The sequence below is a fragment of the Tyto alba genome, unplaced genomic scaffold (assembly GCF_018691265.1).
Source record: "Tyto alba isolate M040663 unplaced genomic scaffold, T.alba_DEE_v4.0 Super-Scaffold_1, whole genome shotgun sequence".
NCBI classification, from domain to species: domain Eukaryota; kingdom Metazoa; phylum Chordata; class Aves; order Strigiformes; family Tytonidae; genus Tyto; species Tyto alba.
In genome coordinates this window covers 6874825-6894010 of record NW_024881261.1, presented here as the reverse complement: position 1 = coordinate 6894010, position 19186 = coordinate 6874825, and the positions used below count along the sequence as shown (strand labels likewise).

Genomic DNA, 19186 nt, shown 5'->3' with positions numbered 1-19186 from the left:
GCAAACTTGTTCCGCATGGCTTTTCCAGAAAATCTTCACCAGGAGAATGGAGCTTTTTTAATGCTTTCTGTCTGTCTGTGGTGTTCAAACGAACGTGCGTTATTTCATCCTTTGTCTGGGACAAGGCTTATCGGTTTTTGTAGCGTTGAGGCGATTTGTACTATTATGCGCTAAAGCTCCAGGTATGCAATCTGCATTTGCAAACACTGGCCCGAGTGTGTTCACGCCAGTAGATCATAAACCAATAAAAATATGAAAAGGAGGGATCATCGCAAGTTGGCCCATGTGGTTTCTGGCTGAGCACGGTTTGTTTTCCCTGGGTGATGTAATGGGGATTTGTAAAATTTGCTCCGCTGTCATTCATTGTTTTGACTCATTTCATTGACCTTTTCTGTTTTCAGTTATTCTTTGCGTTGGTAGGAGATGTGGGTTATTTCTGGCCTTCTCTTATAACATAACCAGTTTCCTTGCATTGGCCTGGTGTCATGTAGGGGTGCTCGTGTAACTCACAACAGTTGTGTGTACCAGTCCCAATGACAAAGGCAGAGCTGTGCTCGACACAAACCCCCCTAATGCCTGTTTCCAGTTCTCAAATCGGTTTGAAAGCTGACAGTTGCCTCTAAAATGCACTTTGTTGTTGCCAAAGAGGGGAACTAAAAAGCAAACAACTGCTGAAAGGCGGCTATTGTTCTTTAAAATACATGCAGCTTTTAATTAACTGAATGGAATAGGCTAGTGTTGGACACCACTTAATTCAGGCTCATATTCACCAACAGCCATTCCTTCATCTCAACTGAAACAGATAAATGAGCCAGGTTTGAGACCTTGTTAATAAATATGCTGATCATTTCACATGGACTGAAATGGGGTCAAAAGGAAGTTTTAAAAACTTGCTGTTGGTATTTACTAAATGTACTGAATAATGTTAATTTTGGAAGAGTTCACAGTCAGACCAAAAAAGGGAGGCATACATACAAATATGAAGCTTGCTATCCTGTAGGAGCAGGAATGGGGATGAGTTTTAGACACACCTTCATAGATAAAATCAGTCTGTGGGATAAATGCATGTATAACCCTAACTTCTGCTTTGACCTTTAATATTTTGACTGTCTGCTTCTGCCCCCCTCCAATTTCCCCGATAATTTTGGCTTTGAATTTGGACATTTGTTAAAGCTCATTAAGACTTTTTATTTTATTTTGTAAGCTTGAATCCACTTAGGGGAAACACTATGATCTGTGTCCAATAAAAGCTAATGAAGACAACAACAATTTGACTTCTGAATACTGAATATGTGCAATTATCTGCCTGTTCCAAATTGATGGTGCAAGAATTACCAAGAAAAAATGCAAACAGCTGAAAAGTTCCAAAAACTTATGAATGGTACCTCATGAACAAGGAGGAACTAAACTGAGAAGACATGTTATTCATGGTGAATTGTTTGCTTAGGTCTAGAACTGCCCCAGGGTAAGACATAGGTTATCCACTCCCAAACCAGAGTAGTCTTCCAGAGAGGATTTCCTACTCCAGCAAAATCTGGAAATATGTTTGTCTACCCTTAGATACGGACACAAAAATCTCTGTATGTATCAAGACAGAAATACTCATTTTTTTGTGGGCATTTTTCACCCAAAACCAAGTTTTGTCCCCGCCAAAGCTGCCAGCAGAGGTGGATGCAGTAGCCCTCGTAAGCAAGGCAAGAACCAAAGCCAGCAGATCAACAACTCCCTGTAAAACAACGTGACCACCTTCATCTCAGGCAGATCTCTCAGCTCAGCTCAGCTTTTCTTGCCTGTTACAAGCAACATACTTATTTCTCACATTTGCAGACTGGCCTTTTTATTGCTTTATCTCTTTGATTATCAAAAGACTTCACATCCACTGTGTGAGCCCCAAAATCTTTTCTTGATCCAGAAACAAATCCACATCACTGTTCAGACTGACTTTCCTGTTTTACCCTACAAAGCACATAGCTGTTAGGAAAAGCCCTCTGACTTTAATCACAGTTACTATTTCTTCTGTATGGCAGGATTTGAAATTGATTTTTTTTTGTTCAAAATAAAACCTGTGATGGGCTTCAGACAGAAATTTTCAATCCAGATGTAAACATCCCCCAAAGTTTAGGAGCTCAGTTCCTGAGGGTGTCGTGTTATTTACTAACAGAAGCAAAAATATTTGCTATCTAGTGACTAACAGCCTTTATAAAAGTCCACTGAAGACAGTGGAAGATGCCCTGTTAATTTTTGGCAAACATAATCAGTACATATTACTATTCAGCTTGTATAGGGTCTCCTGTTATGAAATATATCAAACATATCACTTTGTTCCTAGATTGAAAACACAAGTAAAATAAAATACAAAATAAAGATCCTAGCATGCAGGAACTCTGGATTTTCTCCTCTTGTTTTATTTCTCTTTTGCTCTAAGTTCAGGATTATAAAATGCTTATATATCCTTTTCATCTGAGATAGATCTGTCCTTGACCACCTCAGTGGGGAACCATTCCAAGAATACCTAAACAGCATGTACTTCGACCGGTTTCTCCAGTGGAAGTGGTTGGAAAGGTAAGTGTCACTTTTTTTTTTTTTTTTCCCTTAATTAAAAATGAATACAAAAGGTTTATTTTCACTTTCCATGCAAAGTCTGTAGAATATGCTCAAAATCTGACAGTTGAGATAGTACATTTGTTCCCTTTGCCTTCAAGATAAAGATAGTTTGGCCTTTCTTCCGTGTTACCATTGCCTCATCCTAATATTTGCCATCTCTGTGCAGTAATTCTCACCCTCTTTTCACCATTCTCCTTCAAGAAGGTCCATCAATACTCATTATGTTTCCCTGAGCTGTACTCCAGGGAAGCTCTTCCAGAGAGCTCCAGGAAGGCTTTCCTAATTTTATCATTTGTTTTTAAGTTTCCAGTGTTAGAAGGCTGTCCTGAAACCACGACAAAGGCTCAAGAAGAAGTAATGGCTTTAGCCACAGGAAGATGCCATATAGAAAAGTCATGGTTGTGTTGGCATTAGACTCAGTTTAACCATGAGCTGTCTCCAGCTGTGACCATCCAATGAGCATGATTGGTGTCTGGGGTAGAGATAGTGCTCCTTCCTCCTCCATGAGCATGCTTACACCCATAAATACTCCTCGGTCACTCCCTTCTCTCTGTAAGGACATCACACTCCTGAGGGTGACATGCTCCAGCAACCAGCTTCGGCACTTTTTTGCACAGTATGCTTGTGCACAGGAAGTGAATAGGAAAAGACCTACAGCCTATAAAAAAGTAGGAATCCAAATCTCCTGTGATCTAAAAAATACCTGGGTCCGATTTCACTGTAGGCCCTGTCACCACAAGCTACTCGTGGCACAGCTTGAAGGACACATTACACTTTTTTGTAACCTACCCTTGTGTATCTATAATGCTAAATGTAAGATACACATCCAGTCTCTGGTTTTGCATTTGCAAACAGCATGCCCAAGCAAGACTGAAACAGATGCTGCTTGCTAGGGAAGTAAAGAATAAAACAGAAATCCATCCCAAAACACCAGGGAGCCAGTTTTGGCTTCTAGAGTTCAAGTGTTTGGCCATTTAATGGTATTGGGTACATTAAGCACATTAGGTATGATTAAAGTACATTCAGCAACTTCAGGTGTCCTTCTGTTTAGATGTACTCTGAATGTGGTGCCTTTTTGTCTGGACCAGTTATCACTATTATTAAATCACTGTAAACAGACAAAAATATGGCATATAAGTATCACACCATATTTACTGGCTAGACATTTGCTAGGAAAGGGACCTTTGCCTCCTCCTTGTTGGTGAGGGCTGTAGCAGATGTACACTGCTGGGTAACAGTGACCTTGAGCTGAGAGAATCCCCGGTTTCCACAAATGGAATTAATTACGGCAGATGAGTTAGGGCCAGATCCACGAGCAGTGTATATCAGCATGATGCCTCAGAGATCAAAGGAGCTGTGCCAGTTCCTCTCCCTGGAAAGCTACAAAGCTGCTGCACAAGAGAGAAGGGAAGCAGTGGGGAGAGGGGAGAGCCATTTCATGCCAAGACAAGCTCCACATGCCATCTTTACTGAATCCGGCATTTACTCTGCCATTTCAATTAAAAAACCATCAGATGATTCATCTCTAACCAGGCTATTTCCTATTTTCACATTGGGGATAAGGAATTTTCTGAAATGCTTTGAGGATTATTTTTTTTCCCATTCTCCCAACAAATGTGACAAGCTATGGGATATGCCTAGCTTAAGGAGCTAGGAGAACTGCTTTTAGGATTAGCAAAGAGATGTTAGTAGCACAGAGCGATCAACAGTTCCTTCTGATAGCCTGCTGGCTCCAGCAGAGGAGTCATACAGTCCATTTATTCTAGGGACATTGCTGATCATGTAGTTATCACTGCTAATTCTTGCTTTTAACCCCAATATCATTTGCAGTATCTTCACAGAAGCCTGAAAATAACATCTTTTCCTCTTCTAGTTTTGGCCTGCATATTTTTCTTCCCCCACTTTTAAAAAACCATCATAAACATAAATGAAATTATTCACTTTAACATTTATTCCTTACTGTCATCAACCTCATCACCACTGATCACCACTGTTGTAGGAACAGCCACGTTATTGTGCTCCCTCTGCCAGCTGGCTGCCCGCCAGAGGAAAGCAAAGTTGGTAGGAATATTCATTTCGATTGCTAATATAATTGTAAAACTTTGGTGATGGAGCGGTGGATACAAAAACCAGATCTCTCTGAATCTAGAATTCTTCTTCTGTCACGTTACAAAACTTCAGTGGTAACAAAGTGTAAGTTAGATGTAGGACTGGAGCCATTTTAGTAGAGCGGAATTTTGTGGAAATCCTGTGAGATCGTACAGTGATCATGTCTAGTGGTTGTTAGGGAGCACGCTGCCCTCAGAAAGAAAGGCAGACTTATTTAACCCTTAGTTTGGCCCTTGAAAGAGATGCTTTTTCTCCCTTCTTGCCCATGATGCTCTCCCGGGAATCGGGTACCCCAGGCAGGGCCGGACGGGCTCGGAGCTCGTCTTCCTGCCCTCCCCTCTTGCAAACGGCACCTAAACCCACCTCTCCGCTTCCCAGGATTGTTTCTTTCCTCATTTCACATCAGTTTCCTGTTTTGCTTAAGGTCAAGACACCAGAAGTTTTTTTTTCTGGTGGATTGAATTTTGGAGCTCTCTTTCTCATCTTGAAGACCAAGCAAAGCAATAAAGTGTTAGCTCAGGACGACCCTTAAAAAAATTCCTATATGTCATGAGAATTAATATCTTGTTGCAAGCTTTCAGGCCTTCTCTTTGCTTAACAAAGGCCAAAGCTATATAATGGAGATTCAGAACCCTCTTTGGTCCTAAGATGCTAGCAGAAATTATACTGATGACTCACTAATGTGTTGTATTTTATTACAGCTTAATATGTTGGAATTGAAAAGTTCAAGCCATACATAGTATTGAAGTAATGTAATTACATAATTACATATTATATTATATAATACGATTACCTTGAAATAATGTGATTATGTAATATTTATCTATTTTGCTTTTCAAAAGTATGCTCTGAAATAAATAAATCAGAGAGAGTGCATTAAATGTAGTGTGTCTTTTTTTGTTTTTTATTTCTTTTTCTTCCAGGCAACCAGTAACAAAAAACACGTTTCGGCAGTACAGGGTATTAGGGAAAGGCGGCTTTGGGGAGGTGAGTAATTCTGAAAGTTTCAGTTAAGAGTGTTTCTTACTTCTCAGGTGCTGCAGGTTACAGGAGCTTGATGAGACAGAGGTTGATTTTCATTAACTGCTGACAGTTTTACTTAAGCTCCCATGATATCATGATCACAAAAGAACACTTTTGAGAATTATTTTGTATTTTGACTGTTGCATTCACAGTGGAATTAGGGTCACACCCTTATTTGTACTTTACTGATGGCTGGAGGTTGCTGCCCAGGCAGCAGAGTCTAAGGAGGCGAGGACAGGCTTTGGCTGAGAGCAGATTACAATCTGCACAGACAAAAGGAGGTGGGATAGGAAGCAGGCGGAGGAAAGTGAAATAATTAAACCAATATTACACAGCAGGTTTGGAAACAGTAGTTGGTTCCCCAGCTGCCCCCGCTTATGCCTTATTCGCTATGCTGCCGTCTCTAACCTTAAAAGGACTAAATCAGATCAGATTGTGAGGAGTAAAGTGCAGCCCAGACACAGTGTTTGCTTCAATTTACCCAGCAATTGTTCTCTTTAATTCGCAGGTCTGCGCTTGCCAAGTCCGAGCGACAGGGAAGATGTACGCCTGCAAGAGATTAGAGAAGAAGAGAATAAAAAAGAGGAAAGGCGAATCCATGGCACTAAATGAAAAGCAGATTTTAGAAAAAGTCAATAGTCAGTTTGTAGTGAGTATTGAACTCCCTAGCGCTGAGCTCCCTGCTTACCTGCTGAGCACTGTTCTTGTTGAATCCAATGTCTCTCCCAAATCCTGCTACAAGAAAGGTGCCAGAAGCTGACTCCCTTTGCTTTCCACCTCAGTCCTGCTCCATGCACCTTTGCTGAGTGTCATTTTAGACTCTGGTCTGTGAGAAATGCACCAACCAAGGTGCCTGTTCCTACCATGGGAACACGATGCATTTTACAGCCTTGACTTGCATCAGGGCTGCATCAGGCTGAGCTATTTTTATCCAGCATGATTACCTGAATTCCCAGTGCCTGGGAGAGAGGAGCTTGGAGGAGACTGAAGGAGATTCAACCCAAATAGATCAAAAGAGATTGGCTAGTAGAAGCATCTAGCCAGTGACAGGGAGCTGGTCTACCTGACGCAGGGCTTTCCTGAGTTGTGCCAGCTGTTGTCTCTCTTTAAAAATTTGCTTTAGATTTAAAAAAAGAAAAAAATGTTGTTATCTCAGCAACTGTCATGTTCTTTATACTTATTTTAGGAAACACTGTGAATACATCAGATGCAAGATGTTTACTTGCCTTTGGCAGAAACAAAGATGATGGCACATATTTAAAAGAGATGGGTAGCTTTTGGATTGTCTGAATGTTCCTGGGGCACCCACCAGCGCCTCGCAGGGGTGATGTTCACCTTCATGTCTCAGTGATGGTCCATTTGACAACCACAGGACTGAGCTATCTGGACTTTCCTGGGAACCTACCAATATGGTAGATTTCTGACAGCTTTTCCAGCAAAACAGTGCAGTGGGAGTTGTAGATTCTTTTGATAATCAAGATTTCTCTTACAGGGAAAAACTATGCCTGGAATTAGTATATCTGTTGAAGCTATCTGAACATTAACCTTGAGGGTTCCTGATGATGAGTAGGCTGGATTCATTAAATTAATCTATAAAATCCTAAAATCTGATTTTTCTGTACTTTTAAAGTATATGTTTGTTATTGTAATAAGGCCCATATCAAATTCTGTGAATGTATTTTTTTCTTTTCTAGATAAAATCTTTAATGAAAAGTTAGTGCTTTCTTCTTAACAGCCAACTGAACTGTGACAACTGTGCTAAAATGTTTTTCTAGGTCAATTTAGCTTATGCCTATGAAACAAAGGATGCACTGTGTTTAGTTTTGACCATAATGAATGGAGGTGACCTGAAGTTTCATATCTACAACATGGGAAATCCAGGCTTTGAGGAGGAAAGAGCTTTGTTTTATGCAGCAGAGATTCTTTGTGGCTTAGAAGACCTACATAGAGAAAATACTGTGTACAGGTAAGCACTCTCTAGAGTCTTAGGGCAACTTTTCTGGGTAGAAAAGAATTGCCTGCATCCTCCCTACTCATTGTGGTGCTGTACAGCTTAGATGCCTCGGTGCTTTGGCTGAAATTTCGCAGAGCCCTCTGCAAATACAGTATGATTCAGTAATCATGGAAGGAAGCAGTTGCTTCACTAAATACATCCTGTCTAAATTATACAGAACTAACACAAAGCTCCCCAAACCCTACATCAGCGTGACATAAGAAAATTATGAAAGTTTCTTTAAAGGGATTTCACTGAGGAATCAAGTTACTAGTTGGTATGAATGGACATCATTCTACTCAAGCCTCTATTTTAATTCGTTAGATTATATTGCATTAGGGGCTGCAGCACGTCAGAAGTGGCAAAGCCATCTCTCCTATCCCAGAGGGAGCGCAATTAGAGCAAGAAGGTCTTTGAGACACAGGGCATGGATTTACGCTCTAGGACACGATCTAATTTTTGATTAGCCAGATAGGATCGTGATGGTGGCCGTAGCGAGTGCAGCCTGAGGGCAGGGCGCTGCCCGCAGCCGTGACAGGCAGCCAGCTTCAAGAGAGACAAATTTCAAGTTCCCAGCTTCCAGTCTGGCTTACAGCTCTGTCCAAAGACCTTTTCCAGGGCATCACAGAGTTTACTTGCTGGATAAGCAGGCTGATTGATTGCAGACAGAGTTCTTGTGACTCCATGAGGATTTATTTTTTTTTTTTAATCAACAACCAGTGTAGTTGTAAACAACATTTAATATTTGTCTTCAACAGCCCAGCTTGTGAAATCATTATTGCTGGCATTCACAAAAGAAGAGGTCCTGTAAACTGATGGAAGAACTTCCAAAGACTGTGATTAATAGACACTAATATGTTATTTTTAAAAACTAAGCCACGCTTGCAATCATTTGATGTGCCCATGTCTACACATTATGCATAAGCTTGTACACATAGAAATTATCATTGTTCCTTGGAGGAGATCTCTAGCAAACTGCCACTTGGTTGCCTCACTGTGACTCAGATCTTGCTAGCTGGCATAAGGAGGGAAGACAGATAACATGCTGATTTAGTTGGCGCTGGCTCAAAAAGGAGATTTTTTTCTCAAGGAACAAAATGGAATTAAGTGTTTAATGTCAATTGAAAAATCAGATAATGAGTGATGCGTCTGGCTTCCCTTTTCTTTAAAAAACATCCTACCACCTTCAAAAATGTTTCAGGAGGTATTATAGTGTTTCTTTAAAAAGCACTAGATCACGAGCATACTTCATTGATGCAAATTACTGATATATTCATAACATGGCTGGTAAAATGCCACTATCTAATAAAACAAATTAGATCTGACCACCTAAAATAGTAGGTGGCTCTGAGAGAAATGGCATCCTACTTCCTTAAGCAGGTGTTTTCATGTTACTCTTAAAAGAGCTGCTACTTTACACCTTCAGCTGGCACATTCATTTTGGTGATGAATGATGATATATCCTTGTAGCTGACATTTTCTAGCAGTATTTTAGGAGCATCTGCAGAGGCCCCTAATTTGTAATACTACAGCGTGTTTTGGGACCCATGAGAGGTGTTATATAGGTCAATAAAATATAGCAGCTAAATGTTACCACTTTCTCAAGGTGAATAATTCATCACAAAACACTTATTCCTCAGACTTAATTTCATTTTCTATGAACAAAATGCTTCTGAGTAAATCACAGCATCAGAAAACATATCCCCATCTCACGTGCCAGTGACGCACGCTGCGGATGTGACCTGAGAGAACAACCAGCCTCGGAGTCAGATTCATCCAGTGCAGAATTCCCTTACCAAACATGGCATTTACGTTACATTTCTTAACTGCATTATGTTAGGAAAGGTCAGCAGGTCGATTGTTCATGGAAAGCAAACATATAAAGCTGCTGGTTCTCCTCAAATTATTTATATATACATATATATATAATTTTTATTTTCTTCTATATATGATAGAAAAAATATTTTTATATATATTATAGCTGTGCCTGGAAGCTCCAGTCAGCATCAAGATCACATTGTTCTAGACATTGAACAAATATACAGTAAAGCCTTGTCTATTGTGATTGAGTTGTTTATGCTGTTCTGTACAGCCAAACAATGTACCATCACCTTACTAGCATGGGTGCAGTGCCAGTGGTTTATGTTTCAGTATATTTGGGCAAAGCTAGTTTACATATGGGAAACTGTACCATTAGGAAGTAGCCTTACATGTAACTGTGTCCAGCGTGGAGTTTTATTTCTCCTAGACATTTCAGTACAAGGATCACAGTCCTGCCTGGCACTTGGAAGTGTTAGCCATGCAAAGGAAGCCAGCCTTGATCCTGAGGAACCAGAAGCCTGAAAACAGAAATGACAGCAGATGTCTGGGAGGGAAGGAAAGCCTGCTCTAATTGCCCTAAATTGCAGAGGACTGTAAGGACCCAACTGCTGTTCTCAGTCCTCATGATGTCTCTCATTTTCTCATTCAAGGACAACATTTCCCAACTTGCATGTAGGATTCTTGTCATTTGGCCACAGTTACAGCTTTAAGTGGGACTAATAACTGCTGGAACAGAAGATGAAGTAACTAATTAAGTCTGAGTTCTTCAAGAAAATAGTTCTTAAGGGATTCAGAATAATTTTTTTAAAATAGGAAATGCCCTTGACCATGTTGCTCCAGCATGGGAAACCTTCTGCTGATAGGCAGGGAAAGCCCACAGTGGCATGTTAAACAAAATCACAGCTTCTACTGTGCATTCAGCTTCCCTTCACATATTTCAGTATTATTTATTTGAAAGTGGGCTTGGTATCACTGGGCACCCTGGGGAAGTTTATCGTGAGAGGTCAAGAGGGTCTGAAGCAAGCAAGAAGGGGAGATTGTTCACAGCGCTCTATGTTCTTCCTTGAAATAATAAATAAAAATGAGACAAGTTTTGAAATTTTAATCTTGGCATTGTCAAAACTATAAAACACCCCTCTCCATTCACAGGAAATTTCACGACACCGGCGTGCTGCAGCTTGAAACACAGGGCGGGCTCCTGCACAGACTCTGCAATGCACTGATCTCCTGGGGCAAGGGTTTCTCTTGTACCCCCCCTGACCCTTTTCTCTTTTAAAAGAACTGTATCTTGCTGGGGAGCTAACAGAATCAAGCTGGTTCACAAATGCAAGGCCTTAAAAATGATGAGGCCAAGCACTTCCTGGATTTGCACCAGGCTAAATGCTGTGTTTCAGTAGGAGTCGATCACGTAAGAGTCAGAGCATGATGTTGTGAGTTGCAGCAATACGGTTTTTCCCTGCCTCACCCGGCCACGCTTGTCTCGGGCTGATCCAGCACAGCCTGCTCCCATCACTTGGCCCTCCTGCAAAATGCTCCCTGCCCAGCACGTCCCCACCTTCCCTCCGATACCTCCAGGTCCCATCCCACGACGGCTGGCTCCATTCCCCAGCAGCGGGCTGTGCCCGGTCCCCGCTCAGGGCACGGGCAGGATGGGACGGAGCCCGCCTGGCTCCCGCCTCGACAGCAGCCCACCGCCTCCAGGAACGGCAGCGGCGGCCGCCAAGGCGTGCTCAGCCCCCGGGTCTGGAAAACGGCCTCGGACAAGCGAGGGGACTTGAGCGTGGCTGGCCTGGGAGGCATCTAGAAACAGCAGCTGGTGGAGCGGGTTTGGTGCAGACAAACCTTTCAGAAGAATGACCTGCCAAGGCTCTGCTAAATATATGAAAACTGAGATTATTTTTTTTTTCAGAAGTTTATAACTTGGCCAGGTTTCGTATTCTTTTTTTTTTTTTTTTTTTCACAGGAGCAGTAAAAGGCACATCTTTGACATCAGAGTGACCACCTTGCCAATTTTCATGGCATTGCTCCAAACCACATAGGCAGTAGAATTTCACAAATGTTTGTGAGAAGAATTTTAATCTGGGCACAGCATTCACCCCTCTGCCTATCATTTTCCAGACTTGCTGAAGTTATTACATGTGTGCACAAGTGTGTGTACACATATTTGCATACTTGGTCTGAGTCAGATGCCAGGAATAGAAAATTTGAGCCCAACAGATTCCTACTTCCATTTTCATATGCAAATAAAATATTTTAAAATATTTTTCTTTTTAACAAAAGATTTTATAACAGAAAATATTACAGAGATTTAACAACACACAGGACTAGAGGGGTTGATTTACAGGCCGTACTGGACTAGATGGATGAGTCCATTATAGAGTGGATTAGGAACTAAAAGCTTGGCTTAGAGAAAAAATGTGACTCTAGTTTAGAAAAAGACATATGGTTTCAGTCTATCTGTGAAGTGAGTTGTAGAAAGTTATATTGGTTTCATTAGTTCCTTACTGTTTGAGTCGACACTCAATTGCATTATTACTGGTAATAAATGCACTCACACACTGTCTTACGGTTATGTTATCAAAACCAGCTTCATACAAATAACTGCTATCTTTCATTTTCAGAGATTTGAAGCCAGAAAATATACTGCTAGATGATTATGGTAAGTCTCAGAGATTTACAGAGATGCTTTCACAGTAAAGTAGATTAAGTTAGTTTTCAGATATATATTGTACAAAGACAAATAATGCTCTGAAGTGACTAAGAGGCTCAGCGTACACTAATACTCCTGTCTTGGTACGGGTGAAGTGCTGGAGCTCACTGCACGATGGGATGAAGCAGCCAAGCTGCTCAGCAGGATCTGTTCTCAGGAGCACGGCTTTGCTGGGGGTGTCTGCCCTTTTTCGTTGTTTTTTATTGTTGCAAGGCTGACACAGCACAAAGGAAGTTGGGATTTCTTAATCTGTGCTTCCCACTCCATTTTCAAAAGTACTTTCATCCTTTGCTGAGCCAACTCTCACTTTATGCAAACCCAGGTACCTGTTTGTTGCTGAAGGCAGTGATAATCAAATCTCATGCTGATTTACAGACCAGATGTAACCCCTTCAGCCAACAGGGAGTTCAAGAATTATGTCAGCCCATCCATCCTCTGTGATCAGTTCAAGATACTTCCCTACAATATGCTTCTCATTGCCTTTTTTTGCTTGGTTCTAAAATATTTAGCACAATCCACTCCAGTTTGTAGCCTCACTGTTAAAATTAATTTCACTGCATTGTAATGTCCCTAATAATTCCTCTTTTCCTTATCAATGAAAGTGCTTCAATTCAGCGATTCAGAACACAATTTTCTTAAAATATCTGAACAATAAATTGCAAGAGTATTGTACCAATGACAGCAGTTGTGTTTTTGGACTAATTTGGGTCATATTATCATTTCTGCTTTGTGTTGTTTTGTTTCTTTTTTCCATCCAGGCCATATTAGAATATCTGATTTGGGTCTAGCTGTTAAAATCCCTGAGGGTGAATCAATACGTGGAAGAGTGGGAACAGTAGGGTATATGGGTAAGTCTTCAGAAGCTCATCTTTTTTATAATTTGCTGAGATTATTTGAGTTTTGGAGATCCTTCTGCCATCTAAGCTTAAGAAAAAGAATTTTAGAAGATTCACATTCAGCTGGGTCCAGTTCCCTGCATCAGCCCACCAAGGAGTCATGCTAGTAATTGAAAGGATGGACCCCAGCAGCTTTTAATGAGACTGGCCTATAATCTTAAATAAGCAAAGAAAATTAAAAGGGAAGATAACAACTGGGATTCTAGTGATTCTAGTGTAGATTTATTTTGGGAGGGTTAGTGCTAAAAGAAAGGTTTCTTCCTAGTTGCTACTTCGTATAATAGTTAAAATGTATTTGTATGTTTATGATAAAATGGGTAATTTATGATAAATGACCGCACCTACGGTCATCTTGACAAGGTCATCTTGAGTATTCCCCTTTGTGCAAGGGAGGCTGCACAAAAGAAGAGTAGAGATTTGTACATTGGTAAAGAGCACACTCCTTGATTTAACCAGATCTGTTTTCTAAATTCAATGTAATTATTTTCATGCATTCTCTGGGTGCGCATATTTCTTGGAATAAAAATTGTTTATGCTTATTTGACTAAGTAGAAACTAGCTGATATGAGCCACTGTTACACCATATGGAGACTTTAATGAAAGCAAGCAGATCAATTGTCATTTCTAAATTTTGTTATCTCAGTGTAAGTTTGTACTCACACTTGTGAGCACATGTGTATGTGTATTTGTACCTATGTATGGAAGTGAGAATGCCTGCAAGACAACGACTGTATGCCCAGAGCACACTAGATGGTTGCAACACAAAATAAATAGATATTTAAAAAAAAAAAAGGGGGGGTGGGGGGTGTAAATAAGTTTTAAATTGAGCAAAATGACAGAATTTGCTTTTGAAGCACTGTTTACAGGATGTGTGTTTGTATGTCGTATCTTCCCTAAATGGAAAAATCTGAAAGGACTCTTAAGATTAGGCCTCTGCTCAATACTTAGCTCCAACTTAATTTTTTTTTTTAATTGGTCTGACTTGGTAGAGAAGTCAGAACACAGCATGCACATGACATATAGCATGTAGAAAAAAAAACATGGCATGTAGCATGCTGCATTTTCTGTAATGCCATCAACAGCAATCAGGAGGTATTTTTCTATTTCGCCCACCATCCTCTGTGCATGTGTAGTCAGTCACCAAAATGGAACTTCCATAAATGTAATTTTTTTTGCCTATGTAAATATCAAGCATGTCCTCAAGACACATCTTTCTTGTCCACAGCTCCAGAAGTGTTGAACAATCAGAGATACACACTCAGCCCTGACTACTGGGGGCTAGGCTGTCTCATTTATGAAATGATTGCTGGGCAATCACCATTTCGTGGAAGGAAAGAGAAGGTGAAGAGGGAAGAAGTGGACAGAAGAGTGCTGGAGACAGAAGAGGTGTACTCCCATAAGTTTTCTGAGGAGGCCAAGTCCATCTGTAAAATGGTAAGGGACTTGAAGATCCAGTGTGGTAGCTTCATTAGCAAGCTGTATCTGACATGGTTTGAGCAGTAACACAGTACAATAGAGGGGCTGCAGAGACAAGGACTAACCAAGCTCATCTGTTGATGGGATGACTGCACTCTCTGTTCATTCAAATTGTGTTTATTTGGGCTTGCTTATCCATGAGATTCATCACGGTCATCTTGAGTCCTCTCCAAAGTTTTACGGCCAAGGGAGCGGTATCTATTCTCGTGAGACTTTGAATGTTAGTTTGCAGTTAAGAATGTATTTCTGTCTTTTATAATCTTTTAGTAAAAATAAAAAGGACTTGATGATGCAAGACTCTGATTGTCTCCTGCAAGGAACTGAAAACCCCATGCTTCCATTGTTTTTGGTGAGAGCTGGGGGTAAGCAGGACAAAGATTATGCAATGGAATTATTGTGACACTCAAATGTTGTCCCACCCCATCTCACTAACTTTGTTAGCAGCTTTTCCCCTGAGGTGCCAGGGTATCCAGCTTTTTTTAATACTGTTGAGCTGTCCTTTAAAATGTTTTCTCACTCTTTCAGCTGGGAGTCATTTTTGTAGCACAATAGCCATGTCTGACAATGGAAATCCTCAAACCCTCTGAGAAATCTCAAAGCTGTGGCTGAATTCATCAATGTCTTGTCGACATCCATCTTTAGAAGGCTGAATTGTAATTTGGAAAGGGATGTGGCCTTTTTCTTGATGTTGTTTGCTAAAGAGTGAAGTCTCCTTTGGAGACAATGACATATCTGTGTATACTGGTAGAGAGAGAATGAAGGGAAAGAAAGGTCAACAAATAGGTAGTGAGAGTTTCACCAATATCTTGTGCAACAGGCAAACAAACAGCAGATCAACAACATTCTGGTTGGCTGGCTTCATGAAGAGACACTGAAGTCTCCTTGCAAAATAATAAAGGTAGCATTGCCAAGTATCATGCCTGGAAGTCATTAACTCACAGTGCACCAACTCATTGCTGAATCTCAGGGGTAGTAATTAACTGACATCACTCTTGATAGATACTCTAGGCCATTCACTGCTGCCCTTAATCTGCAATTCAGAGCCCCCAGTGAAGTCAGCGTGGGAGGATCTAGGACAGCCACAGGCTCTTACAGACCATTTCATGTGCTCAAACAGCCTGCCATCTCTTCTCTAGTAGCATCTCAACTCCCACCAGGTGAAGACAGCACCTGCTGGAGTGGCAGAGACTTTGTGCTTGTCCTGTTGTTAGCATGAAATGAAAATGTCATGAGGCAAAAAATATATTCTTCTTGCTTGTTCTGTAGTTAGTTGCAGGCATGAGGCATAATAGAATGAATGTATACTTTGAAAATAACCAAGCCCATGAGAACTTCAAGCTGAGAAGCATTAAATGTAGCATTGATGGGACAGTGCTGGAGGTGACCTACCACTCCCAGAGAAATAGACAGCGAAAGTCGTTATACTGTAGTGGTCATTTTCATCTTCAAGCCATAGAGTCTACGGTTTCAGAGTCAGGGACCTCAGGAAGTTATCTAGTTCATTCACTTGCCTCAGGGAACCATGAACTATATGTAAATCATTCCTGACAACTTGATCATTACTGCTTCACTGTCCAATCACATGGCATATTTATTTAGGTAGTTTGTGCAAATTCTTAATGGACCAAAGACAACCCTGTCATTTTTGAACATTATTAAAATTACTGTGCCATAAGGCTGGAAGAGCCTTACTTCTGATACTGAGCATGATGGCGTTTGTGGTTTTCCATCCATTTTATCAAGTGATATTGTTTAAAATCCATGATTCAAATATATTTTCTGAAGTACCTTTTGCTCTTTATATTGAAAACCAGAATTTTGTTGCTTTGTATCAGCATTGTAATGAAGAAACAAAAAAAGTGATAATTAAGTACCCATCATACCTGCAAAATGAAGCATAAAGTTGAAATACATAAATCCAACTTGAGCCTTCACAAAGACCCAACACAAAAGGCTTTTCTGTAGTGGACTCTTCAGGGCAGGAGTGAGAAACAACATATTTTCCCCCATGTCTCCTCGCCTTCTCTTCAAAGCTTACTTCATGAGCTAATAGCGTCTCCATCAGGAAATACATTGTCTTTATTCAGTTACTAATATGAAACCCCTTAGTGTCACCCCATGTCAACCTTCCCCTCCTGGATGTTTATGACCTTTGCATTTTTGCAGGCACATATCACTGCACCCATTAATCATCATTCATCCCATGTTTCCATATTTCATTTTGTAAGTCATTTCCCATAAATCAGCCCTCATTTTGGACTGAAACAGAGATGAATAATAAATAATTAGGAACAGGGGCAGCTGGCTTTCTGGGAATCTCCCCAACCCATATTTCCCATATAACATAACTGCTTCATGGTGTGTTTTTTCTGTGAAAAAATCCAGTCTTTCTAGGAAATGCTCCCTGTTTGTTGTTGTTATGACTTTTACTTCATTGATGTACATGTGTGTTTTCCCTAACAAATGAAGTCTTGCATCCAAAGATGTGACTTGAAGTGCATTCAAGTCAACAGTATCGGACAGGCCGACGTTGCTGTGTTCTTCTGTCACTGTCCTGTTTGTCTACACTTCCTGCAGACTGTCTTCCCTGCTGCTTCTTATTCCTGCAGCTTCCATTTGACTCTGCAAAAGGGGTCTCCGATTGGAAGGTGCAAAGAAGATGGAGCCAAACTCTTGGTTTGGTGACCAGTGATGGGACAGGAGGCAGTGGGCACAAACTGAAGCACAGGAGGGTTCCTCTGAACATCAGGAAACCCTTCTCCATAATGAGGGTAGTCAAATGCTGGAACAGGTTTCCCAGAGAGGCTGCGGAGTCTCCACACTTGGAGATATCCAAAACCCAACTGGACCTTGAACAGGCCTTGAACAACCTGCTCTAGGTGACTCTGCTTTGAGCAGAAGGATTGGACTAGGCAATCTCCAGAGGCATCTTACAGCCCCAGCTGGTCTGTGATTCTGATCTCCATTCCCTTCCCAAAGTGCCTCCCCCAACCAACTAAAAGCTGATGGATTCTTTTTTCCCTAAAAGCAGTTTTTTCTCTTCCTCACCACCAGAAACTTTGTCATCATACTGCTACTACTCCTTCCTGCTTTCATCCCTCCTCTTTGCTTTCATCCCTGGAAACCAACTTGTTCACAAATTATAACACCTTAAAGTTTATCAGTGCTGCCCGAGAATAACTGCTCTTTCATCTATCTTGGGAGGCATCAAGGTGCTCTCCAAATGATTGCTACTGCTATTGATAATAATAATAATATTAACAACAACAGTAATTATCATCATAATCATAATAATCATAATAATCATAATCATCATAATCATCATAATAATAATTTTTAAATCTCCTGTAGTAAGCCTTTGCAATAAGCTTAATTGTCACCCATGCCTGAGAGAGTTTTGATTCCTCAATTGGCCAGATTGGGCTGTGATTTCATGAGCATAAGCAGTGCAACATACAGCCATTTATGTCATTCCGGCACCTTCAGTTCCCACACCAGTGCCTTGTCTCATTTAGTAATTGGGAGGTGACCACAGTATTACTTTACTATTCTCTAAAAATTATTAAAAATAGTGTGTTTACTTCTGTTTCAGGGTTGAAATTTATTTAGGTGATTGCTTTAACTATTTGATCAGCTGGATCAATGGAACTGGTTTTACCATTTCCCTTTTCTCCTTTCTTGAGCAGCAATTTTCGCACTCATCCTACAAAAAGTTTCCCTTACTCCTATAATTTTAGGACTAACATCTTAGGACTCCAAGTTATTTATTACATGGTTTGATCTGGATACGAACTGACTGATCACATGAAGATAAATAAAGCAGCGCTTTGGGGACTGTTGGCTATTTTTAGCAATCCTCACAACAGTTGTTTCTTTTTGTAAAGGAAGCAAAACAAAGCTGTGGAAAAAGTCTCAGACATTGCAGAGTTAGAATCCCCTGTGGGGATCAAATGAGTGACATGAAAGTATCAGAGAGTTCTTTATATCAGGAAAAAGATCTTAATGTAACTTCACCACTTCTACTCAAGACTCTTCTTTGAAAGTCCTAGTCTACTCATGCTTTGCCCATAACTCTGTAGACTAAAGCCTGGCCTCATTTACACACATCCAGTGTCATCTGGAGCCTTTGTTACCAGAACATAAATCTCTGCTGCTTGGTATCAACTTCATGCATGGCTGGTGGCCTAAGCCGTCTTCAGCTCTGAAGCTCTGTGAATTCTCCGTAGGCTCTGGCTGTAGAATTACACTTAAATTGTGTTTGATTGGATCATTTGCACTGCTGTCCCAGGAGGGCTTGTCATCAGCCTGATGTAGTTGCTTTTGTTCTGCTCTCTATTCATATTAAATGCATCCTTTGAAGCTGAATTAAACCAAATTGTAGAGATGACTCAAAACACACAGTTGTTACCTCCGTTTTCTTTTCCTGGTCAGATTCTCAAATGGGATGCATATTGCAGGCTATTACACAGATTTACTATTACAGAGAACTGTTGGGACTGCAGGAAATGGTACAAGACTCATTATTCCTTGGAGAAAGGAAGGACTTTCCCCTCT

At 40.7% G+C, this 19186-nt stretch overlaps 1 protein-coding gene across 6 annotated transcripts in view; it reads left to right on the top strand.

The window, feature by feature from the left end:
* The window catches only part of GRK5 (G protein-coupled receptor kinase 5), a 165387-nt gene that overhangs the window by 137314 nt on the left and 8887 nt on the right, over positions 1-19186 (top strand). For 5 of the 6 annotated variants that reach the window (XM_032988558.2, XM_032988559.2, XM_042806118.1 and 2 more), the window contains 7 exons: positions 2470-2562; positions 5637-5700; positions 6245-6385; positions 7512-7702; positions 12172-12209; positions 13019-13108; positions 14382-14590. In XM_032988558.2, coding sequence (XP_032844449.2) covers positions 2470-2562; positions 5637-5700; positions 6245-6385; positions 7512-7702; positions 12172-12209; positions 13019-13108; positions 14382-14590 — 826 coding nt within the window. Of the gene's footprint in view, positions 1-2465; positions 2563-5636; positions 5701-6244; positions 6386-7511; positions 7703-12171; positions 12210-13018; positions 13109-14381; positions 14591-19186 lie in introns of all 6 variants that reach the window. The other variant, XM_032988560.2, reaches the window with a different exon arrangement.